The sequence below is a fragment of the Chiroxiphia lanceolata genome, chromosome 22 (genome assembly GCF_009829145.1).
Source record: "Chiroxiphia lanceolata isolate bChiLan1 chromosome 22, bChiLan1.pri, whole genome shotgun sequence".
Classification (NCBI taxonomy): Eukaryota; Metazoa; Chordata; class Aves; order Passeriformes; family Pipridae; genus Chiroxiphia; species Chiroxiphia lanceolata.
The window spans coordinates 7280045-7304170 of record NC_045658.1 but is presented as its reverse complement, the minus strand read 5'-3'; the positions used below and the strand labels follow the sequence as shown (position 1 = coordinate 7304170).

The following is a 24126-nucleotide window of genomic DNA, read 5'->3' as shown; positions in this document are numbered from 1 at the left end:
GCGCCCCGGGCGGGGCGGTGGCGCGTGCGCGGCGGGGCCGCGTTGCCATGAGAGCGGCGATGGCCGCGCTGAGCCAGGTGGGCCCGGCCCGTCCGCCCCGCTCTGCTCCGCTCCCCCGGTCCGGGCACCCCCGAGTCCCCGGCGCGGCTCCGTGCTTTGGCCGCGGCTCCGTGCTTTGGCCGCGGCTCCGTGCTTTGGCCCCCCGCTCCCCGGGACCGGCGCTGCCGTGGCCCGGCAGGGCCGAGCGGCGGGAGGAGGGAGGGAGGGCTTTGGGGCCATAACAGCGGCACGGCCCGGGGTGGGCAGCGGCGGTCCCGGTGCTTGTCCTGTGCCCCCACCCTGTGCCGTCCCTGTGGCTGGGAAAAGGGGCTAAACTGACCCTGCGCTTTGTTTTTTGTCTGTTCCTGTGGCTCGAGCACACAGAGGATGCTACAGGTCGCTGCTGTGTGTGTTTGGAACTCTTAGCTTCAAGCTCCATCTTGGCTTAGCAAACTACTATTGGCAAACTGCTCTGCAAGTGAGCTAAACCCTCGTTTTGCTCAGCAGTAATCAAGCCCACACCACAAGAACATGGTGTGTTTTATCATGCCCATAATAATTAAAGAAAGCTTAGATTTTTGGTCATCATCTACTGACTTGACGAGACCACAGGATTTAATTCTTTGACTGTAGTGTCTCAGCGGTCTTTTATCGTCCTTCCAGGGATGAGTTTCAGCTTGAAGGCGGTGGCTGTGACCAGCTCAGCTCCTCAGGATGCCGCACAAGATCGGTTTCACCGTGGTCAGCTCGTCGGGACACGAGGACGGGTTCAGCGCCCGGGAGCTGATGGTTCACGCGCCGACGGTGAACGGGTGGCGCTCACCCAGGTACTGCCTGTGCACGGTCCTGGAGCTCTGATGTGCTGAAGAACCGAGGTTAAGACGAGTGGGAGCTCTGCCAGGCGTGGCCAAGAGTGGTTTGCAGGACCCCAGACCAAGCTGATGAAACACAAAAGTTACTTTAGTCCCATGGAATCCTCATCCTGAGGGGGAAAAAAGCATCTTGGTTGCCACCTAAAGGCACCACGTTGCATTTAAATAATGTCCTGGAAAAGGGAAAAGCGCTTTTGTTCTTGGCAGACATGGAGCTTGCAACTGCTTTGGCTTAGTGCTGTCTCAGCACGTCCTCTAGACAGATGTGGGGCACTTGAACATACACATACGTGCAGTAAAGGGAAGGGAAAAGTGTTTCCACTCTGCTCTTGGGGTTCTTTTTACAATATTTGTAATGTTGGTTTAAACAATAATAATGTGAAAGTTTCATAATTGAATGTTGCTCAAGTTGGAAGTGAAGTCCTCTATAAAAGGATGATCTCATTCAGAAACTGTCTGTTCCAGGCTCTGTCAGTATCCCCAGGAGATCATCCTGCAGCTGGTGGAGAGGTGTCGGATACGGAAGCTGCAGCTGCTTGCTCACCAGTACATGATTTCCAGCAAAATTGAGTTCTACATCAGTGAAAGTTTGCCTGAATACTTCTCTCCATATCAGTCAGAGAGGTTTCAGAGACTAGGGTGAGTCAGAAAGCTCTGAGTGGGTTTATTGTCTTAATCAGAAAACCTCCAGGGGAAAATAATACTCCTTATGGGTTGCCAGAGGTGTGGACATGCTGTAAAAGCAGCAGAGAGACCCAGGACTCATGTGTATCTGTGACAGAGCTGAAGATGCAGGTGTAAGAGGCACCTGCAGATGAACAGCCTTGCAGATGTTGCCTCAGTTATGGGGAGTTTTAAACCTCACCAGGTCCTACCCTGAGGAACAGCACCACCTGTGTGTCTGGACGTGTCCTCTGCTCACCTGTTACGTTTTCCTTCCCAGCTATGTCCCTCTCTCAGACAATGAGAAGACTGACTTCAAAGCACGGGAGTTAAAATCTGTGTATGTGGATGCAGTTGGCCAGTACCTGAAGCTGATTTTCCATAAAAATTATGTCAATAAATACAACATATACGGACAGGTGAGTTAAGAGTCTTTACCTGGTAATCCAAGTGATACTTCCCTAGTACAGAACAAACACAGAAATCTGCTTCTTTGATCTGTAGAAGCCAGAAATGTTGGTTGAAAGCTCCTGGATTTATTTTGGCTTGTTTTAAAACAGAAGATACAAGTAACAGGTTAGAGGTGGCTTGGAATCATGACCAGGTTTATGCATTTCCGTTTTCTGTGAATCTCTGCAGGTTGCCCTGGTAGCTGTGAACATCATTGGGGATCCAGCAGACTACAGCAATGACAGCATGAGCAGTGTAAGTGCAAAGCATCCCTGTCCTCTTTCTCAGGTGCTGCTCCACCTGTTCAGGTACAGGTTCCTGGGGCAAGGGGATGTATCTTTCTTCTGGCAGAGCTGCCATGTATTGATTTATTTTTAATGTTCTCTTGAAACAAGAAAGTTCTCAAAAATTGAGCCACATACAGGATACAAAAACTAAAACATAATCAGTTGAAACAATCTCATTTTTAGCCTCTCCAAATTCTCGTTTCAATGTGTCCCAAAACATAAATATTCTGAGTTGCAGAACTGCTGTTTATTGTGGCAAGTGAGAACTTCTGTCCTGAACACACACCTGATGTTGGTAAATGTGCATTAAGATGTTTTTTTACCTCCTTCCAAAGCCTTCCAGAGAGAAGCTGATAGACCATTACTTGGGAATTAAATCAGATGATCCTGCCTTAGATGGAACTTACCTTGGGTAAGGATGTTCTTTGCATGTACTCTGGGAAAACCTCCACTCAGTCGAAAGTAGTTGTTGGTCTCTGTGTTTTGTGGATTCCGTGCTAACGAAAAGAGAAGCCATTCCCTCAGCCTGGCTTATTGTGGGTTATTTTATTCATTTTATGACTTCAGGAAATCTGACTCCATTTCCCCTCTGGATGATTTGGCTTTTGACATGTACCAGGACCCGGAAGTGGCTCAGATAATCCGTAGGCTGGATGAGAGGAAGCGGGAAGCCGTCCGGCACGAGCGCTACGACCACGCCAAGAAACTCAAACAGGCCATTGCAGACTTGCAGAAGGTGGTGATGAGAGATCTTTTCTCTGCTAAGTGGAGCTGTGTTCCAGTGGCCCACCAGGGCCCTGCTGGTGGTGTGGGACCATAACGATTTCCAATGTATTTCCAAAGCAATAATTTTAAATTCGGATAGCTTGATTGAACAGTTTGGCTGGAAATAGTGGAATATATACATAAGTACAGTAAGGTGATTGCAAGAAATGTACAGTAAGGTGATTGCAAGAAATGTACAGTAAGGTGATTCCAAGGTGTCTCATTGTGCCGACTGTAGGTGGGGGAGCGGCTCGGCCGGTACGAGGTGGAGAAGCGCTACGCGGTGGAGAAGGAGGACTATGATCTTGCCAAGAAGAAGAAGGAGCAAATGGATGAGTACCGGCTGAAGGTGTACCAGCAGCTGGAGCTCCACGACCTCCTGGATGCACAGCTGCTGGTGGGTGCTGTCAGTCTGAACTTGGGGGGGTATTCTAAATAGAAATGGCAGAGCAACCAAAAATATTCAAAGAGTAGGAGTTACTACACAGCTATTAGGACATTTACATGAGATTTTCAGTTTTCTGTTTGGATTGTGGATTTCCCCAACCAAAGACTCTCACATGGTGTTTTATGAACATGCCTAGTTCTCCATAAGTTATGTTAAACTGTCGAGGTCTCAAGCAAATGGCACTGTAATCCTGAATGTTTTGCATAATTTCAGGGCTACCTGGTGCAGATGAATAAGATACTTTCTAGTCTTTTGGAGAGGTAGAAGAGTCCTAGGCTGACATCAAGGCTTAACCATACAGAATGGTTAAACAATCACACACAGTGTGATTGTTTTATATATGTATAGTTTTATGTTGTTCTTAGGAGGGAAAGCTTTGTAGTCTCTCCCCACAGGCATCCACACAGAATTATTTTCTGATTGTTTGATAAAGCTGCATCCAGTGGGAATGATGGCACATCTGTGAGCCAGGTCTGATGTTTACTTGAAAGCACAGAATCCTGCTGACAGCCAGAGGTGTAGCTGTACTAATTGATTTTAGCACACTTTTAGCCCTGCTGTACAGAATCTCCTTCCCTTTCTCAGATCCGAAAACCACCCGAGTTGCCTCTGGGGCCTGTGGCTGACCCTGTGAGCCCCCAGCACTCCCCTCCTGAGCACACAGACCCAGCTGAGGGACAGCCCCGGGGGGCAGAGCCTGAGCTGCCAGAGCAGTCGGTGGATCCCAGTTCTGCTGAGCCCATTGTTCCACAGCAGTCCCCTCCTCCTCCTCTGACTCAGCCCACAGCCTCCAAGGAAAATGTGAGTAGTGTTACCTCGGCAACTGCAAAACCCATCAAGGACCTGGTGTCCAGCCTTCCAAGCAATGAGGTCTTGTGGTTACTCTCACAGTTAATTGTGGAGCAATGCAGCTTTGATATGAGAAATTTGCACTGAGGTGAATCCAGTTAGTGATGAAACTGCTTCACATCTGAGTCATTTCCAGAACACAACTTTGTCTTCTCTGTTAGGCTGAATTTTTACCTTACGACGAGAGGCCTCTCCCAGCCATCTGCAAGCAGGTGGATGAAGCTGTTGCCTACCTGGAGCCAGAGGTGACTGAAGAGGACATTGGTGATACCCCAAGGACTGGCATTACTGGGGAGCCCGAACCGCTCACGGAGAAGGCACTGAGGGAGGCCAGCCCTGCTGTTGACGTTTTTGGAGAAGCTTTGGTAAAAACCAACAACGTAAATCCATGGATTGTTGTGCTCTGTGTTGAGTTTAGAGGATTTTTACATATTCAGAGCTGTTACTTAGAAATCTGAGATTAAAATTTGACCTTGGCTATATATGGATGCCTGTTTTAAATGTTTATATGATGCTGTAGCTTGTATGTTTGATTACCTGATGGGCTGGTAAGCAGACAGGATCCAGTTGTGTGCTTTAGGGTAGGGACCCAGAAAACCCTTAACTTGCCACTGTCTTTTGTAGGGAGAGAAACCTTCACTGTACCTCGAAGGGCTCCTTCAGCCTGACCTGTTAATCCATTTCATTCATCACATTTCAAAATGTGTGCTTTTAATAAAGCCAGAGTCCTGTAGGGAACACTTGGGCATTTCATGCTTCAGTTCATAAGCTTTTTTTGAGGTTCTTTCTCTATATAAATGTTGAATATGTGTTGAAATATCTGTGTGGACCTGTGTGTTCTGTACTCAGGTTTCAGGAGCATATTCCAGAACTTGGTCATATCGAGAAGACGCATTACTGGCTGTGTATAAGAAGCTGATGGAAGTGTCAGTGAACACTCCAAAGGAGGATTTAAGGAACATGCTGAGGGCTGCTGTTTTCCTCGTAAGGAGAGCCATCAAAGACACCGTGTCTTCTGTAAGTTGGGATAGGTTTGATGCTCCAGTGAACAACTGGCAGCCAAAATTGAAGAACCATGATGTTAAGCCACTTTGAACAAATAGTTTATAAATGTACTGTTGAATAAGTTCAAAATCAAAACAACCGCCCGCAAACTCCAAAACAACTGGGCAGCGTCTGGCATTGAGCAGATGGAAAATACTGCCCTGGACTGAGCCATGAGCTTGAGGAATATCTGCTGATGCAGTAAATGTGCAGTGAGGTTGAGCCTCTTATTTTGTTAAAGTTGAAGTATAGTGATGAAATAACTTAGTTTCCAGCTCAAGAGACTGCACTTAGCTGAAGGACACTGTGCTTTCAAATAAGCCTTCAACAAGAAGAAAAGAAAAAAAATCAAGAGTTGTTAGTCTTTATAAAACAATTTCTGAAGCCTTTCACCTAAGCCCTGGCAACAGGTTTTCTGGAAGAGAGTTAATCTGAAGTAGCTTCTTCTAAGAGTGCTACTGTTATTCCAGATTAACAATAGATTTTACAGTATTGCCTGAAAACATGGATCTCTGTGGTGTTTTTGCTCAATGTTTCCTTTTTGTTTTTGATTTAGGTTTTTCAAGCTTCCCTGAAACTTTTAAAAATGATCATTACACAATATATACCAAAACATAAGCTAGGGAAGCTAGAGACTTCTCATTGTGTGGAAAAAACCCTTCCAAATTTGCTTTCTAGAACAGGAGACTCTTCATCCCGTCTTCGCCTTCTGGCTTCTGCCTTCATCCAGGTGGGTGTTTCTCTTCAGATTGGGCTTTGAGTTGATTAAGCACATCATGGAGCTCCCAGGTGGGCAACACCTGATCAGACTGGGCTGTGAGACCAGGGCTGGCTGCTGTGAAGGGTTACAGCTTATCACAGAATCCCAGAATTATTGAGGTTGGAAGGGCCCTCTGGAGATCCCCTCTGCCCAGTCCAACCCCTCTGCCCAGGCAGGGTCACCTGGAGCAGGTGACACAGGAATGCATCCAGGTGGGTTAGGAATGTCTCCAGAGAGGGAGACTCCATGCCCTCCCTGGGCAGCCTGTTCAGTCCCTCCATGGAGAGGAGTTCTTAATGCTGACATGGAACTTCCTGTGTTTTAGTTTATGGCTGTAAATATGTGGAAGGCATAGTGGCAGAACAAATTGAATGTCTTTGCAGAATTTTTTCTGGCCATGTTTTGTCACCTCTGTTGTGAGGGACAGTGTGGGGATTTCTGCTGCAGCAGGTGTGACTCTTGTGCAGGTGTGACAAGGTGTGACTCTTGTGTTCTTTGTTGCAAGTGACCTGCAGAGATGAGAATAGCAGGTTATTGTCCTCGTTGAGCTCCAGCCTGCACACTGACTCTCTGTTCCTAGGAAATGGCACTGTGCACTGAAGTTAAACCTCTCCAGATTGTTCCAATCCACCTGGTTAAACCTTTAAAACCAAACTCCCCAACACACCTGGCGATGAGTCACGTGGAATTGGTGGAATGTCTCTTGAGAGCCCTGGGGACTGGGAACTCTGGGTTCACCATCAACAACGTCATGAAGGTAAGAGGCTGAGGCTACAGCACATGGAGATCTTTCTGATGGTTTTCTGGGGGCCTGCCTGGCTGTTTTGGAGTGCTTAGTGAATTCCTGAAGAGGTGTATCCCCCCCAGTAAACAGTGCTGGTAATTTAGGGCCAGGTTGGACAGGGCTTGGAGCAACATGGACTAGTGTAAGATGTCCTTTCCCATGGCAGGGGGGTGGAATGAGCTGAGCTTTAAGGTCTCTCCTGACCCCAACCATTCTATAGATCTATGAACCAAGATGTCAATATGGGGGAAAAAGAATCAACGGGTCAAAAAGTGTTTGCAAAACCTGTCTGTAGGAAGATTCCTCCTGCTGCAGGGAAACAATCATTTTGGACTAATAAACGAGTCCTTAAGAACATGAGAAAAGAGAGACATAATTCTTCATCATTGTTTTTTTTTCCTTTTCAGTTTGCCACGGGAGCTCTGGAGCACAGGGCCCGCGAGGTGCGGGACGTGGTGCTGCGGATCATCTTCGACATGTACCGGCAGCACCGCGCGGCCGTGCTGGACTATCTGCCCCCGGACGACGCCAGCGCCCGCAGGACCGTGCGCTACAAAACGCTCTTCGAGGGCTTCGCCAGGATCGACGGGAAGCTTTCTGAGCCTGAGGGGAGGGTATGTCGTGAGAGGGCAGGACATAGCGGCCACTTCCCACGGGGCATTCAGCTGAGGGACACCCCGATCTCACGGCACGGGCAGCAGAGCGTGTTCAGGTGTGCGGTGAACGTTCCTCGGGGTAGAAAGCTCGGTGTGTTCCCTACGTTCGCTCTTGGGAATAAAGCTAGCAAGGAATACAGAGATGGTCCTGCTGGAGTAGTGCACGAGCAGTCTGGAAAATGCACAAATACTGTTTTCTGCTGGCAGGCCTTGGGAGCAGTGAGCAGAAGGGCTCTGCTGGGTGTTCCTTTCTGAATTTGGGAGGAGGGAGGTGTCACTGGATCAGACCCATCATTTAACTGAGCAGGAAGTTTCCAGTTCTGCACTGGCCATTTGTTCTGTGCTGATGTGTTTTGCAATGTGTTCTGTATGATGGATGGTTCCAAGGCTTTTGGAACTGACAGAGGATTTCCTGCCAGGCACAGAAAAAGGCAGTGACAGAAGAAGCAGAGAAACAGAAGAATGAAGAAATAAAAGTTCTGCAAGGTCAGCTGGCAGCTCTAAAGGAGATACAGGCAGAGGTTCAAGGTGAAGAGGTGAGGGTGGTTTGGTTTTAATTTTTATTTCTTTTAATCCTTTGTTGCTCAGGTATCACGGGCTTAGATAATGAACATTGGCATTGTCTCATTATTCTTAAAAGAAAGAGAGACTCCAGACATACACAGGGTAACTTTCCTCTTCAGCAGTCCAGTATAAAATCTGGGGTGTTGTTTCTCCTAACATAGTATAAAATTTGAATTCTTTAATATAACATAATAATAATAGCTTTATAATATAAAATAAAACCTTCAAACTTGAGAGATTTGCCCGAGAACCAGAAGCACAAACGTTTTAGTGCTTTGGCTCTGCTTCTAAACTTTAAATTACAGAGAAAAATTAGAATATAATGTGTTTCCTTTCTCCCTGGAAATCATCACAGCCATTTATCAAATTTCTGATCTAAAATTTCTTTGCTCTTTAGGAGAAAGAATCTGATTTTCAGAAACCAGATAATCAAGGTAGGTAGTTTCAAATAGTGTTAAGAACTGTAGATGAGTTAAAATGTGATCTTGGTTTAATAGATCTCTCCTTCTAGATTACCAGGTATACGAAAGCCCCCAGGCTGCAGCAGCAGAGATTCCAGAGGATCTTTCCTCAGTTGCAAATTACCTGGATAAGTAAGTGAGATGAGCAGCCTCTAATCACCTTAAGCACTTGGTGTCACCTGTGAGCTAATAACAGTAATAATATTTCTGCAGTAGATCAAAGCTAGTACCTTCAGCAGTGAGACAGTAGCAACTAAAATCTCTTCTAACAGATTGGGAATTATCACCAAGCAATCTCAGCTGTTGGGTTTTTTTAGGTTCTCGGATAGTGTGACCTTGAACTTGTTTTCTGAGGAGTTGCTTGTGGGATAAGAAATGGCCACAGTTCAATGTTCAGGTGCCTGTGTGAAATAAGGGGAAAATACAGTGTAGCTTTCCTGGTTATAGGGGAGGTCATAGAGGAAGCACGTGGAAATTCTGGAGCCAGGAAAGCCAGTTTCAGTGAGCTGTTGGCAGGGCTCTAGTGGAATTAATGTTTCTATATGAACAAACACTTTATAGTGGTACTGACCATAAATTACATCCCAGTACCTGCCCCATCCTAAGGTCAGCACAACATGGGGAAAAGATGTTGTGTTCCAGGATGGTGGCTGTTTTTCAGAACAACTTTGAGCAGAAGGAACAGGGTTCATCCATTTCACTCTGATGTCACTGATGTTTGTATTTTTTTCCCAGCTTGTGTATTTTTTGCGGTGAAAGGGATGAATCCTTCACAGAGGAAGGGTTGGATCTGCATTACTGGAAGCACTGCCCCATGTTAACCCGATGTGAGCACTGCAAACAGGTCAGACTGAACTTTTCAGAGCTACTGAAGACATTGGCTGTTGTTATTCTGGTTTTGAGGCATTATAAGATGTTTAACACTCAGGCAGGTGAATTCTGAACAGGCCTGTGTGATTTGGGTAGTGCTTGCAGAAAAGAGCAGCATTTAGAATATGCATTAATAACTGAACTAAATTGCATTTTCCCCTTGTCATTTTGGAAGGTGAGCCTTACCTTCCAAAAATCTGGTAAGCAGGTTGTTGAATCCCACCCCTGCTTAGCACAAACCTCCCTGAGTGGCCCTGGCTGTGTTGCAGATGGTGGAGATCTCGAGCCTGACAGATCACCTGCTGACTGACTGTGACAAAAGGGACAGCTTTGGGAAGTGCCAGCGCTGCAGCGAGGCCCTGCCCAGGGACGAGCTGCCCAAACACGTGAAGAGCAGGATTTGCAATCGTGAGTAGCTCCAGGCAGGAAGGGGGAACTTCAAAGGTTCAGACCTCCAAATACTGGGGACCTCTGGCAAGTCAGGATGCTTCTGTTTCATATTTAGGAGTCTGAGGAAAAATGGATTTAGGGATCTAAGTAAATCCTCAGGAGGGAACAGATTAGGGGTAAATGCCTGAGTTTACCTGAGTAAAAGCACTGTCATTCCCACACAGGAAGGACATGGATCTGCTGAAGGGAGTCCAGAGGAGGGACACCAAGTTGATTACAGGGGTGGGGCACCTCTGCTATGGGGAAAGGCTGAGAGAATTGGGATTGTTCAGCCTGGAGAGGAGAATGCTCTGGGGTGACCTAATCGTGGTCTCTGGTACCTGAAGGGAGCTGATGAGAAAGATGGAGAGAGGCTGTTTAAAAGGGCCTGGAGTGACAGGGAGAAACTGGATGATATTGAAGGTCCTTTCCAATCTAGGCCATTCTGTGATTCTCTGATTCTTTTTGATCTGGTTTTGATGGAGATGATTAAACCTGGGATTTCTTTGAGAGCAGTTCTGATAATGGGGCAGGAGATGGGTTAGCCATGGCATAGTTTTATGCTCTTTGCTATGCAAGTTCTCCTATTGTATTTGAGATTAGCCTGTCTTTGCAATTCTTACATTATTTTTCTAACAATTTCAGCTGCCAAACCAGAAAACGTGGCGAACCATTGCCCGTTGTGCCATGAGAACTTTCCCCCTGGAGAGGAGGTGAGCCTGCCCTCCATGTTGGGCTGATTTTGTAGGGTGATTGTTTTAATGTGATGTGCCTTTTAAGATATATTAAAATAATGGGTGTATGAATTTCTATTTCATAATAAGTCACAAGGTGCTCATACTTTGAGTGAGCAGATTAAAATGCTGTTGCCATAAAGTCTTTACACAGCTCTCATTTTCCCCATGTGACCAGGTAAATCATTGGCTAATTTTTTTGGTGTTTTACTATCACTTCTTTCTAATGGACTTTAGGCCTGGAAATCTCACCTGATGGACCAGGATGGCTGTAAAATGAACCAGCGGAGGATATCCCCGATGAATAAAACCATTCTGCTGCAGCCTGGTAAGGTATTAGTTATGCTTTTTACTGTGTTGCCTTAAGGAAAGTGTTTCATCCCCAGGAGTGAGCTGTGTCTGTGCAACTTGTGGTTTGCATTTGTGTGAGCTGGTAGTTCTTGTGCTGGTACAGTGTGCTGGGGAGCAAATACCCAAAATCATTCAATAACAGTCATTCCAAACAGGGCCATGAGCTCAGCTGATTGCAGGAACTGGCAATTTGATACATTGATCAGTTCAGGGGGTTTGTTTCTGCAGAACGGGATGACCATGAGCAGAACAATCTGCTGAACAGTGAATGTTCTGGAAAGGTCCTGAATGCTGACACAGGAAACCAGGGCTGATTTAGCTTTTAGTGTCCAATCAGAGGGTGTAAAGCTGATCCTAATTACAGGATGAACTGAACAGCGAGTGCTGTGCACTGCTTTTCCTTTCCACTCCAGACTCAGGAACTAGGCAGAATTTATCATTGTGCAGCTCCTTTACCAACAAAGAGACATTGATGCTGAAGTCAGGTGTTTTATTAGCAGTTGTCTTTACTTATGAAGCACATGGAAAATCCTTTTATTTCCAGAACACAGAAGTTAAACAAACTGCCTGCAGCACCAGAACTCCTGGCCAGTAACATCCAGCTCTTTCCTCATTTAGACCCTTTGGAGTTCTTTAATCAGCTGCATGTTCAGAGTTCACCTCCTTTGTCTGATCTGTGCTTTGCTCATATCTGCCTGTCACAACTACACCACGTTCCTGAACTATGGAATTGCCCCTTTCAGCTGCCATAAGTGAATCACAGTGGTTAAACTCAGCCCTTTCCAGTCCTGAACTGGACCTACAGGCCTGTCTGTCTGTCTGTCCTCAGCTTTGCTGTTTGTACTTGCTAAGGAGGGTGCAGGTCATTAGTTTGCTGCTGCTTAGAGTTTGGGAACATAGAAGAAACTTAAATCCTGCCCAGATAAGCTAAAATTCCAGAGGTATTTCCTAGAGATAGGAAAGGAACCCTGACCATTTAGTCCAACCACTCCTGGTGTGGGATGCACTCAGGCTCAGTGCCTGCCAGCTTCTAGTTGCTTCAGTCATTCAGACTTAATAGATCCTGAAAATCAAAATGATGGATAAAATTCAATACTGGAACTAGATGTGTTTGCAATAATGATCTCTATTTTCTCTTCACAGCCAAAGTAGGTGGCCACTATTTAAGGAAACCGGGTCCTTCAGGAGTAAAATACCAATCTCCCTCCATAGGAAGCAAGATCTCAACCCGAGGGGGCCCAAATAAAAGCACTGGCAAAAAATACTCCAAGAGATGACAGGACAAGTATTTCTTCCTTTGTCTCAATAACTGGGCACGTGGTTGCTCATAGCTATTTAAAAATTGTGGGCAACTTGCATCACCTTTTTCATGTGGCTCCGTGGGGCTGTTTTAGCCTCTTGCAGTCCCTGCTGTGATCACCCCCCTTGGCTCTGGCTGTCACTGTGGGTGTTGCCCCGTGTTTTGCCACCACATAGCAGGTGACATGAAATGTGGCCTCTCGCTGTGCACCAAGTGCCTTATGAGCCCCCTTGGCAGGCTGGTTAAACTAAACCCTCCAAGTCCATATCTCCAAGAAATGGCTCCTCAAAGAAAAGAAAAACTACTCTTAGTTGGGCCCTGAAGAGCTTGAATTAATAAATGTAGACCTTTTGCCTGCTTTAGTGCACTTTACACTCAAGTACTGAGTTTCTCTAGTTAGACCTCGATTAAAATAACCATACAAAGACTGCAGCATGTGACTTAAGGAGCTTCAAAGAGAGTTTATTAAGACCCAAGGCATGAAGCTTTGTACTAAAGCAGCAATCCTCACATCCCTACCTGTAACGTTCTGCCTGTTGCTTTCCAGGATGGCATTTGTTGGTGCTGCAGGCACAGGAATGAGTGGTAGATGGTAATATGAGGGGAAGTTTTGGTGGTTTTTGCTCCCATGGAGTGAGTTTGTGGTAGTGTTTTGTATATACAGAGCTGATTTTGTAATACAGGTTTTCTAGTTTGCCTGCAGCCAACCAACCTACCAGCTTCTGGATTTTCCAGGTAGATCAGCGTGCTTGGATTTCAAAAATCTGTATAAATTGTTCCTGTAACGCCTCCAAATACGTATTATAAATAATTATACATACGCTAGGAGTACAGATATTAACAAACACGTATTTTTATTTTCTCTTTAGTGACAATGGGTTCCTGTCTGAGAACCCGATTCCGCGTGCCGAATAAATAAAAAAACCCATATCAGAGTTCCTGTTGGCGTTGCTCGGCGATGCGAGGGAACGAGAGGGAGGCGCTGGGATCAGTGCCGGGGGTGCGGGCGGGGCCGAGCCGGGGGCGGGCGCGGGGCGGGCGCGGGGCCCTCCCGGGGCGGCCCTCGGGAGGAGCGGGGCGGGCGCGGCGCGATGGCGGCGGCGGGGCCGTGGCCGGAGCTGGAGGCGGCGGCGCGGGAGCGGCGGCGGGAGCTGTGCCTGCCGGGCGCGGCGGTGGCCGAGCGGGTGGCGGCGGGCGGGGGGCGGCTGCCGGCGGCGCTGCTGGCGCTGCCGCTGCTGCAGTCGCTGGAGCTGAGCGGCTGCGCGGCCCTGCGGGAGCTCGGCCCGGGCGTGGCGGCCGCGCTGCCCGCGCTGCACACGCTGGTGCTGCGGCAGAACGCGCTGGGCCCGGCCGGGCTGGGCGAGGGGCTGGGCGGGCCCCTGCCCGCGCTCCGCCTGCTCGACCTGTCCGGGAACGGGCTGGAGGCGCTGCCGGCCGCGCTCGGCGGCGCCGGGGACGGCGCGGGGGACGCGGCCCCGGCGTTCCCGCAGCTGCGCGGCCTCAACCTGAGCGGGAACCGGCTGCGGGAGCTCGGCCCGGGGCTCGCCCGCGCCGCCCCGCAGCTCCAGGAGCTGCTGCTCTCCGGGAACCGCCTGCGGGCGCTGCCCGGGGGGCTCCTGCCCCCGGCGGGCCCCGCCGCGCCCTTCCCGCTGCTCAGCCGGCTGGACGCGGCCGACAACGAGGTGGCGGAGCTGGGCCCGGACATCGCGGCCCTGCCGGCGCTCAAGGTGGGAGCGGGCCCCGGGCTCCCTCCGCACTCCGGGGTCCCCATCACCCAGCCCTGACCGTCCCTCTCTGTCTCCTCCAGAGCCTGGACGTGGCCAACAACCAGCTGCGGGAGCTGCCCTCGGCGCTGGCCGACTGCCCCCGGCTGAAGGAGGCCAACTTCAGGGGCAACCCGCTGCGGGACAAGCGGCTGGAGAAGATGGTCAACGGGTGCCAGACGAAGGCCATCCTGGAGTACCTGCGGGCCGGGGGCCGCGGGAAGGGGAAGGCCGAGAGCGCCAGGGAGGAGGTCAGGAAGAAGAAGAGGGAGAAGCAGCAGAAGAAGGACGGTGGGGATGGGGAGCAGGACGAGGTGGAGGAGGCGAGCAGGCTGCTGGTGAAGGTTCTGCACGTCTCAGAGAACCCGGCGCCCTTGGTGGTCAAAGTGAGCCCGGGCGTCAAAGATGTTCGGCCCTTCATCGTGTGCTGCGTGCTGAAGGGAGTGAACCTAAAGCCGGGAAACGCCCTCAAGAGGTTCCTGTCAATGCAGGTAACTGCTGCTGCGTCGTGGTACTTGTTTGCAGCAGGAATGTTGCTGTCAAGAGTTGGAAATAGACTGTTCTAGGCTCCTTCCAGCAGATGAGTTTGTGAACTGTAGGGTGGGAGGGTCCAGGGGTGGCCGTGCAGAGTGGCCTGTGCCAGCAGCACGTGCCCAGTGAGTCCAGAATCAGCAGAACTGGTTTTTGGGAAGGACCTGTTAGAGCTCAGGTGTTGCCATGAGGGCAATGGATGTGCTCACGTTTGTGTTGTGTCTGTAACAGCAGCTCGTCGGTGCTGTGGAACCTGTTGAGAGCTAAAAATAAACCTGTGTCCACGTTAGATGGATCCTGGATTGGCTCCAGGTTCCCTGATCTGTGCTAAAACCATGTTGCACACCCAACCTTCTGACTGAGGCATCCTACCCACAGACCTGTCCCTTAGGTGGCACGTGGGAGCTGCTCTCGAGTTACAGAGTATTCGTGATTTCTGACTTAAAACTTGATTTCCCAGTTGAGAAATGTCTCACGTGCTGGGCTTCACTGCCTTTGTGCTTGGGCTGCAGTGCAGATACAGGCACCTCGCAGGGGAAGGGAAGGGCTCTGTTTCATACTCACCTGGCTGGTAGTGCTGCAGACATTAAGTATAGAAGAATCTGCACCCCAGAAGGGATAAATCACTTTTTGATTTATTTTATTTTAGACTAAGCTGCACGAGGACATCTGTGAGAGGCGCACAGTGGCCACCATTGCCACCCACGATTTGCAGCTGGTCAAAGCTCCTCTGACTTATGACGTTCAGCCTCCTGACGAGCTGAAGGTAGGGCTTGGCAGTAGTTTCTTACCCCACAGATCCTAGAAAACGAATTCCTGAAGCTTTACTCTAGAAGCTCTACTGATTTTCTTGCTATCCTGCTGTACCAGGTTTAGTACCAGTGACTGAGCCTGTATTTCAAGTGGGTGTTGTGGCTTACACAAAGCTTTAAACTCACAGCACTCCATGAGAAGTGGAAGGTGTATTTCCAGGCTGAAAAAGGCATGGGGAATGACAACATAGAGGAGTATGGTTTTAATTATTGACTTGCTCAGAGGAGTTTTGAATTCAAATGTTTGTTTTGTTGTGTGGTGCAGATAATGCCCCTGGGTCGGAAGGAGATCAAGGCAAAGGACCTTCTCCGGCAGCTGCATTTGGAGGCTGAGGAGCAGCGGAAGCAGAAGAAGCGTCAGAATGTCTCTGGGCTGCACAGGTCAGTACCCTGGTCTTCTGTGCTTTTCTTCACACACATTTAGGTGACTGTACTGGGGATGGGGCTCACAAACCCAGCACGAGCTCTTGGGAGTTGAGGTGAAAAACACTGAAGTGAATTTTTGCATGAAGAGTAACCCGGAAGGAAGGGAGGATGTTCAGTGCCCTTCCAGTGTTTCTGTCTGCATCCAGAGTAAATTACTGTCATATGAGTTATTCAAGAGGTGACAAATCTATTTAGAACAGCAAATAAAAGGGAAGCAGAGGATAATGAAGTGTATGTGGTGCACATTCAGCAAAGTAAGTGAATCAGAGGTGGGGTAAATCTGTAGGTAGGAGCAGATGAGCATGTGGCTCTGCCCTGTGCTGTTCACACACTAATTCCTTTTTGTCACTATTTTCTGCCATTGTGTCCAGCTGCTCTCTGTCACTCACTTTTTGCTGCACTGTTTCTTTTGGCAGGTACCTGCAGTTGCTGGATGGCAAAGACAACTACCCGTGCCTGGTGGATGCTGAGGGCGCTGTGATTTCCTTCCCACCAATAACCAATAGTGAGAAAACAAAGGTACTCTCTGTTCATGGGAATACTTTAGTCAATTAAACAGTGTTTCTTTCTGCTGAGAGTTAACACAAAGACACACACAAGTTGAGTTCCAGATATAAACCCTCACAGCCTGTGTCTTGTGTGCTCGACTGTCAGACTGAGAGGGATCTGGGAGTTAGAGTTGTACCTCTGGAAATCTGTTCCAAAGGCACCAGCCTACCTGTGCAAAGGCTTTGTGGAAGGGCAGGAGTAAAAGAACAGCAGTGCTTAACCCCTGGTTAAATTAAGTGAAAGCCTTTAGTTCTGTGTATTGAAATGTGTCAGAGGGCTGTGGGTGAGATGCTCTGACTCCTGACTTGCTTTAACTGTGAAACTCTTACAGATTAGAAAAGAGACCCGTGACCTGTTCCTGGAGGTGACGAGCAATACCAGTTTACAGATCTGCAAAGATGTGATGGACACACTCATCCTGGTAGGGAGATCAGGAGAATATCCTGTCTCTTCTTGGTGGGCTCCTACCAAATGTGTCATTGCTCAAGTGCACAGAGAAGAACACAGAAGTTGATTTGTATTTTAGCAGTATTGTTATTCCCTCTCATTAATTCTCTGCCACAGAATTGATCTTATTCTCTGTATTTTGCTTTAACAGAAAACTGCAGAACTGAACAGGTTTGCCTTGGAGAACAAGGAAGGCTCAGGCTCGGATACCGAGCTGGATGCTCTCTGTGGACCAGGGAGTTTGGAGCCCGGGAACCTGCCACTGGTGTTGGAGCAGGTGCGAGTGGTGGACACGGATGGAAACCTGAAAGTACTTTATCCTTCTAAAACTGACCTGGCCACGGTGTCCTCTCTGCTGACTGTGATCCGTTAGCAGCTGTCCCAGCTGAGGAGAGGACTCCCTTTGCTTTTTGGTTTTTCCCCGTGTTCAACAGCCCATACACAGTGAGGAGGTTTGGGTTTCTACAGAGAAGATGCAGAGCATCCTGCTGGGGAGGCAACAGCTTCAGAGTTTGAGGAGCTACAGCAAAGAGAATGAAATCTTTCAGCCTTAGCAGAGACTGTTGGTTTTGGGACAGGGCAGAGAGAGCAGCGTCTTCAAACGTGGACTTATGGCAGAGGAGGTGTCAGACATCAGAGCACAGCAACTTGTAGAGAAAACCATCGTGATATTTGAAACAAATGCAGCCACAATTTTCTGCAAGATCCCTTTTTCTTCCTGGTGTGTTTCGTCTGGATCGTTATTTTGGCAGCAGAGAAATGCAGCAGGTGACAGTGTGGAATGGAGGTCCTGTGCTGGGCACAGTTCAGGATCAGAATGCCAAACCACTTTGCTGACATCTCGTTCTGCATAGTTCTGGTTTTATCTGGAGTTACTGTGAACACAGTTCCTGTCAGAAACATTTAATTGCTGTCAGAACTTGTGGGATGAGTTTTAAAGTGACATTTTCTGTGTTCAGGCATGAACAGAGCTCCCATTTTTAAGTGGTCATTTGAAATGTCTGCAGGGTTTGTGTGTCCCAGAGTATTTCAGAGCCATCCTGCGTCCCTGTGGAAATGGCAGTGACCGTCTGTGTGGCTGGTGATTTACTGTGATAGAGCATGGGCTTTGTTCATGCTGATGAGGTTCAGGTCTGTTCAGAGGGCTCTTGCTGCCTCACACTGGCACTGCTGAAGCTCCCTGTCCCCCCAGAATACAGACACTTGTGCCAGAGTGACCCTCCTGGGGCTTTCTGTCCCACCCCACATGGAGAGTGTTGGGGACACTTCCCAAAATACAGGCAGTTGGGGCAGTTCTCAGTTGGGCAGTCTGTAGGTGACCTCTACACCCAGGTGACCACTGGTGTGAACTTGCAGCTCTCCCTTAGCCAGGGTGACTTCCAAATAGACCCTTTTCTGTTAAAAATGATACTCTCGGAGCCCTAACTGAACTGATACTCTCTCAAATACATCCCTGTGCTGGGACTTGCATATGGAATGGAAAAATAAAACAGTACTTGCAGTCATGGCACTGTCACTCATTTTGGCACTGGTGAATGTTCAGTCACCTCACTTAAAAACTTCCCAGAGCAGCTGTTGTGCACTTCAAAAACTGGAATTTCACACTTCCCAGCTGCTTGTAGCCAACCAGAGCTTGTGCTTTGGGCTTCCCTGGGAAATCAAGTGTTTCCACAGACCAAGGACTCACAGCGACTTGTGCTCTGAGTCGGCTGAAACAATTGAATCAGATACTCCTGCAGAACTTGATTTCAGTAAAATGAGTTTAATCTGTTGTAGGTCACCAGCTCAGAGCCAAGGACCCAGAGCCTGAAGTTGGTGGTGGTTCCTGGCTCAGCCATCAGGGCAGCTTTTCCATTCAGGGAGAACTCGTCCTCTTGGGAGGTGATGAACTGTACATGCCGGGGTAGTACAGGGGCACCTTGATGTCTCTGTGCTTCAGCATGTGATAGAACTCCATCCGTTCGTCAGCAATTCTCTGGAAATCAGGGACATGTGAAGGGGTGGGAGTGCAGAGGTGGAGAGCAGCGCTGCGAAGTGTTCTCTCACCTCAGCAGTCCCTTCCTGGCTGCTGGAAGCTGAGTTTGGGAGAGCCACGTACCTGCAATGCCTCCAGCACCTGCTCCTCCGTGAGCTCGGCGTGGGGGGGGTCCTGCCCCTCCACACTGAACGCAGCCTGGGTTATTTTGCTTCGTAACCTGTCAAACTTGGGATAACAGAGGAAACCAGGTGCATTTAGTCTGTATATATAATTCCTTGACATTTGCATGGATTTACAGAGACTGCACTGTCAGGCCTGGGCAAAGTACTGGTGAGTGATGAGATGGGAAGTGTTTGTGAGAAATTATGGGCGTTCTGGGTTTCACTACAAGTGCTGTGGTCACGGTGTGGGTCTGGCTGGGCTGCGGCCCTTCCCCAGGCATCAGGCACGTCTGCCTGCAGGAAGTGGCTTTTAGGTGGTTCCTGTTACCTTGAGTCTGGAAGGATGTTAGAAATCTGGTGATGTGGCTGTTCTGAACTCTAGTTTCTCAAGGGCTTCTGGTATTTGAGGCCTGTTTGCATTGTAAGTGGTATAAGAGCTGCCTGCTGAACAGCTGGGGAGCAAATGGACTGAGATTCCCAGGAGTGTCCCAAGAGGAAGGCAGGGCTCTGAGGTGAAAGAGGCCGTATTTACCTTGCTGCTGATGCGTTCCAGTGCCACTTTGGTTTGCACCTCCTTGTGCTGCAGTGCCTCAACCTGGCTCTTGGTCTCCTCCTGGGCCTGTTTGTGCTCCTGGGCGTGGCGGCGGCTGGTCACAACCTCGATCCGGAGCCGTCTGATCGTCCCCTCTAACTCACTGATCTGCTCCTCCTGCTTAGCCAGCTGGGATTCCTGTTCTGTAACAACCTGAGCAGATGCAGAAATCCAGCTGTTACTGTGGGGAAGAAAGTGAGCAGGTTTGGCCTCGTCTTCCCAGTATCTGGTCCAAATGCTTCTGGTATTTCCTGGGCAGAGTCTGTGGACAAACAACCTCACCAGTATCCCGTAACTGTTATTACTTGGCATTTCCTCTGAAACTGCTTGGATTGAGTAGAGGGATTAAATGCCAAACAAGCCCAGTGAAGCAGCAAATACCAGAATTTTCTCTGGTGGCTTTGCACCACATTCACCTGTCGAAGGCTGTGGTTCTCCTCCTCCATCATCACCATCGCTTCTTCCTTCCTCTGTTCCTCTGTAAGGCTGCAAAACTGAAGGCAGAATATTTTGCACTTTGGTTTCACAGTTACAGGTGCCCCTCCTGCCTATGAGAGAGGGAACTGCTGCGTAAATCCCAAATTCCCAGCTGCCAGCTCTCCTGACAGCCACGGCCACTCGGGCTGTACCTTGTCAGACATGGCTTGGAGCTGCTCTTCTCGCTCTCTGAGCTGCTTCTGAAGCATTTCGTTCTCGTATCTGAATCTCCGAAGCTCAGATTCTTGGATCTCCAGTTGTCTTTGCAAGGAAGAGATGGCACCTGTGGAGTGGAAGTGCTGTGTTAGGCCAAAAGCTCTGTGGCTCCTTGGGTGAGCATGAGCAAAGCCATGGTCTGGGGGTAGACACTGTGGGCCACGTTAATGCTGCAGCCACAGTGACACTGGGGGATAATGTAGTTTGTGGTGCTTTGCTGGGATGTGGGTTTGTTCAGCCTGGAAAAGAAAAGGTTTTGGGGTGACCTAATTGTGGCCTTCCAGTACCTGAAGGGAGCTGCAAGGAAGGTGTAGAGAGACCACTCACAAGGGCCTGGAGTGGCAGGACAAGGTGAACGGCTTCAAAGTGACAGAGAGCAAGCTTAGATTAGATATTGGGAAAAAATTATTCCCTGGGAGGGTGGGGAGGCCCTGGCACAGGTTGCCCAGAGAAGCTGTGGCTGCCCCATCCCTGGAAGTGTCCAAGGCCAGGCTGGACAGGGCTTGGAGCAACCTGGGCTGGTGGAAGGTGTCCCTGCCCATGGCAGGGGGTGGCACTGGATGAGCTTTAAGGTCCCTTCCAACCCAAACTATTCTATGATTCCACGTGTATTAAACTACATGACTCTGTGTGAGGTGGGCACTGCTCTGAGGGCACGTGGAGAGGGTACCACGAGCCCAGGTTTGCCAGAGCTGACACTGCTGGTGCCCAGGGACTCTGCTGGGGCTCTCTCTGCTGGGGTTTCTCATGTTCTTCACTTCGAGAGGAGAGAGGGAGTGTTTTCCAAACAGGTGGCAATTTCAGCCTCGCTCTGTGAGCAACACCCCGCGATGTTCTCAGGGTCGGAGGAGCCGAGGCAGGCGATGAGCTGGGCAGGGGAGGGTTGTTCTGGGCGCCTTCCCCGGTACCTGTGGCCATGTTGTGGTCATCCTTGGCTCTCCGCAGCTCCTCCCGGAGCTGGTCCAGGGTCTGGGTGGATTCTGACCCCTGCGAGGCAGCAGCGGCTTCCCCGTCCATCGCCCGGGGCCTCCCGGCAGGTCCCGAGGGCGTTTGGAGCGGGTTTGGAGCGGGTTTGGAGCGGGGCCGCTGCCCGGCAACGGCGAGGGCCGGGCGGTGTTTTCCGCTTCCGAGTGCCCGCCCGGCCCCGGGCGGGGGAGAAGCGGCTCTGGGACTGCGGGGCCGCGTTCCGTGGCCTTGGGACCGCCGTCCTGCCCCTCCTGCCCCTCCTGCCCCTCCTGCCCGTGCGGGTGCGCCGGGAGCGCATCCCGGAGCGCATCCCGAGCGCCGGAGCTGCGCTGGGACCGCGGGAGCGCGATCCCCGAGCGGACACACGGACAGACCGACAGACGGACAGACGGAGCGGAGCCGCACCGAGCCCCTCTCGGGCTCGTCCCACCCTTCCTCTGCCGGCCCGACCCTCCCCTGCCTCCCCAGCTCCATCCCTGTCTCACCCGACCCCCTCCCTGCGGGTTGGAACGAGATGAGCTCTGAGGTCCCTTCCAGCCCACCCCGTTCTGTGATTCCAGGATTCCTTTGGAGCACGGAGCCCAGCAGAAGGCAGAGCCCGGGGCTGGCCCGTGGCTGAAGGCTCTGCCGGGAGCTTTGGACCTTTGTTGCGGTGAGGAGCTCTCTGCAGGTGGGTGGCTCTGCCTGTTCCCCTGTGGCTCTCACAGGCCGGTTCTTGATGTGTTTTGAAAGCTTTTTAATGGTGTTTTTATTGTATTACAACAACATTCTTGCCTTCTTCCCTTTCAGAGTGTTCGTTTATAAACAATGCTGCTTGCAAGATTCTTTAGTCCCATCAGTTTCCAGTTCCTGCCTGTGGAATATACATTCCTAAAACTGGAAGTAGTGGTGACATTTGTAACTTAATTTCCTTTGGGAAATTGTTTTTAACAGTAATTTTTCAGACTCAGAAAAGCAGTGTCTTAATTCTTGTTATCCACCTCGTTTGCTGTTTTTTAGTAATTTATTGAGAAAAAAGAAAGTTTTATATATCCAGAAGCCACCTCTTGCCTCTCTGTACTCACTGTAGCAGTTTATTACTCACAGGTGGGTTTCTTTTTGGTTTCAGCAGCTTTAGGCCCTTTGAGGTCCTACAGGTGAAGGTTTATGTGGGTGAGGAGGGCACTTTCTGTACAATTTTAATTGCCAGATGCAACAATTCCCACATGTGCTTTTATTGTGTTACCAAAAAAAACCCAAACCCAAACCAAACAAAAAAACAACCAACAAACCACAAAAGAAAAACCACAGCTGTAAAAATAACATATTTTCTAAAGGTAACATTACAAAAAGTACCATTCCTGCCATGGAGTGATCCATTAATACTGCTGGGAACAGCCCCTGTTAATGCTGGAAATGTGAATGGTTGCTGCAGAAGCTTTAAAGCATTGAAGTGCTTTATTGAGCTATTACCTGGGGACACACATTCACACATCAGCCACAGCCAAGGGAGTTGGGTTCTAGTCCCCAGGGAGTCTGTTCCCAATCCCTGGGGTGTGAGGGTGGGATGGCCTCAGGGACAGTGACTCTGCACGTGTGGCTCACCCATCTCTGGAGAGTGGGAAGGACAGGAGGGAGAGGAGGCCACCCCTGCGTGCTCAGGGCTTGGAGCTGCTGTGGGACACCCGGACTGGGCACTGGAGAGGGGACCTGGGCCCGGGGCTGCTGCACATCCAGCACTCACAGCCGTGTTCCCCCTGGAGAGGGAACAGACACTGCCTGCCTGCAGGAGAAGGTGCATCCCAGGGGAGCCCTGAATGTCATAGGTGGGGCTCGAGCTCTTGTTCCTGCTTAGAGAGTCCAGGGCTTTGGGAAGGGTCTGCAGCCCCTTCCCCAGCCTGGGGAGGTGGGAAGCAGGTGTAGGGCTGCCTTTGGAGGCCTCCACAGGCAGTGGGAAGGTGCCAGGAGCATCGTTTCTGTGTGGGTTCTCTCAGCCTGCCCAAAATCTCGAGTGACCCAGGGCTGAGGGGGCAGATGCAGCAGCTCCCTGTCCACCCGTGTCCCTCCCACAGCAGGAGCTCCTGTGACTTCCTGGGCCTTTCTGAGACCTGCTGTGGGACATTGCCTTCCCAGATGTGTAGGGAATTAGCATTCAGGGAGGGAACACACCTACGTTGTGTGTCCTTGCTTTCTGTGCAGGTTTTTTTGCCAGCCCGAATCAACGGAGAAATTGCAGCTGGGAAAAGTGACCAGGAACAGAACAGAACTGGTCACCCAGACCACTGCTGTGCTCCAGGACAGGATGGAATTTACACTGCCTGCATTCTGGCTCACCAGGTCCAACCTGTCTGCAAAACTCTCCAACAGAGCAGGGAGTGATTATCCAGACCTCTGACTTCCCAGGACAATCATTTGCTTTCTCCCTTCTCTTCAATTGCATGAAAGATTCAGAGGAGAAAAAATTGGATTTAAAATAGATAAGGCTGGAAACAGGATTTTCTACATTTTTACATGCTACAACATGAAATTAATTTACTTGACACTGTGGTGTCTCAGGAGTCAGTATCAATTTTTATAGCTTACATGAAAATAAATCTTTCTCTCTCCTTACAGCACAATGAGTTTACTGTATGTACATTTGCTGCTGTTTATATACACCAATATTTAAGTACAAGAACACATCAGGAACAGACAAACAGGTTCTTTCCAGCTCTAGAGAGGGCTGAGGGTAGGGTTTGGCAGTCTGTCGGGAAAGCAGGATGTGGCTTCGCCTCAGTCCTGGCGATGCCTGCACAGGTGAGGGCTGAGTCTGTGCTGCAGTGACAAAGCCCTGTGGGTTTGGGACACCCCAGGGAACACAGACAGGGTCAGTGAGCAGGGATGAGAAAAACGTGCTGTCCTTA

General features: G+C 49.7%; 3 protein-coding genes and 1 long non-coding RNA gene across 5 annotated transcripts; 3 read left to right on the top strand and 1 right to left on the bottom strand.

The window, feature by feature from the left end:
- Positions 1-15: 15 nt before the first annotated feature.
- CEP104 (centrosomal protein 104) lies at positions 16-13262 on the top strand. 2 transcript variants are annotated; one of them, XM_032709098.1, is made up of 22 exons: positions 16-77; positions 703-866; positions 1377-1550; positions 1855-1993; positions 2214-2279; positions 2647-2723; positions 2879-3047; positions 3315-3473; positions 4110-4325; positions 4535-4738; positions 5223-5390; positions 5974-6147; positions 6758-6934; positions 7369-7575; positions 8037-8153; positions 8579-8615; positions 8693-8774; positions 9378-9486; positions 9782-9920; positions 10587-10654; positions 10913-11003; positions 12170-13262. In XM_032709098.1, the coding sequence occupies exons 2-22, from the start codon at positions 754-756 to the stop codon at positions 12301-12303; spliced, it is 2820 nt and encodes a 939-aa protein (XP_032564989.1). In that variant the 5' UTR covers positions 16-77; positions 703-753; the 3' UTR covers positions 12304-13262. The 2 variants fall into 2 exon arrangements, with proteins under 2 accessions (XP_032564989.1, XP_032564990.1); XM_032709099.1 differs by having other exon boundaries at positions 10913-11008; positions 12170-12261.
- Positions 13263-13417: 155 nt separating this feature from the next.
- LRRC47 (leucine rich repeat containing 47) lies at positions 13418-18374 on the top strand. The gene is made up of 7 exons (XM_032708820.1): positions 13418-14053; positions 14134-14580; positions 15270-15386; positions 15698-15813; positions 16275-16377; positions 16739-16828; positions 17006-18374. Exons 1-7 carry the CDS (start codon positions 13418-13420, stop codon positions 17225-17227), a joined length of 1731 nt encoding a protein of 576 aa, XP_032564711.1. The 3' UTR covers positions 17228-18374.
- Positions 18375-18535: 161 nt separating this feature from the next.
- CCDC27 (coiled-coil domain containing 27) lies at positions 18536-21374 on the bottom strand. Its single transcript, XM_032708826.1, has 6 exons — positions 21187-21374; positions 20215-20345; positions 20002-20079; positions 19526-19738; positions 18953-19057; positions 18536-18829 (listed from the first exon to the last, which is right to left on the bottom strand). Exons 1-6 carry the CDS (start codon positions 21293-21295, stop codon positions 18710-18712), a joined length of 756 nt encoding a protein of 251 aa, XP_032564717.1. The 5' UTR covers positions 21296-21374; the 3' UTR covers positions 18536-18709.
- Positions 21375-21539: 165 nt separating this feature from the next.
- LOC116797383 lies at positions 21540-23838 on the top strand. The gene is made up of 2 exons (XR_004360638.1): positions 21540-21914; positions 23423-23838. It is a non-coding gene; the product is annotated as an uncharacterized LOC116797383 (long non-coding RNA).
- Positions 23839-24126: the final 288 nt, after the last annotated feature.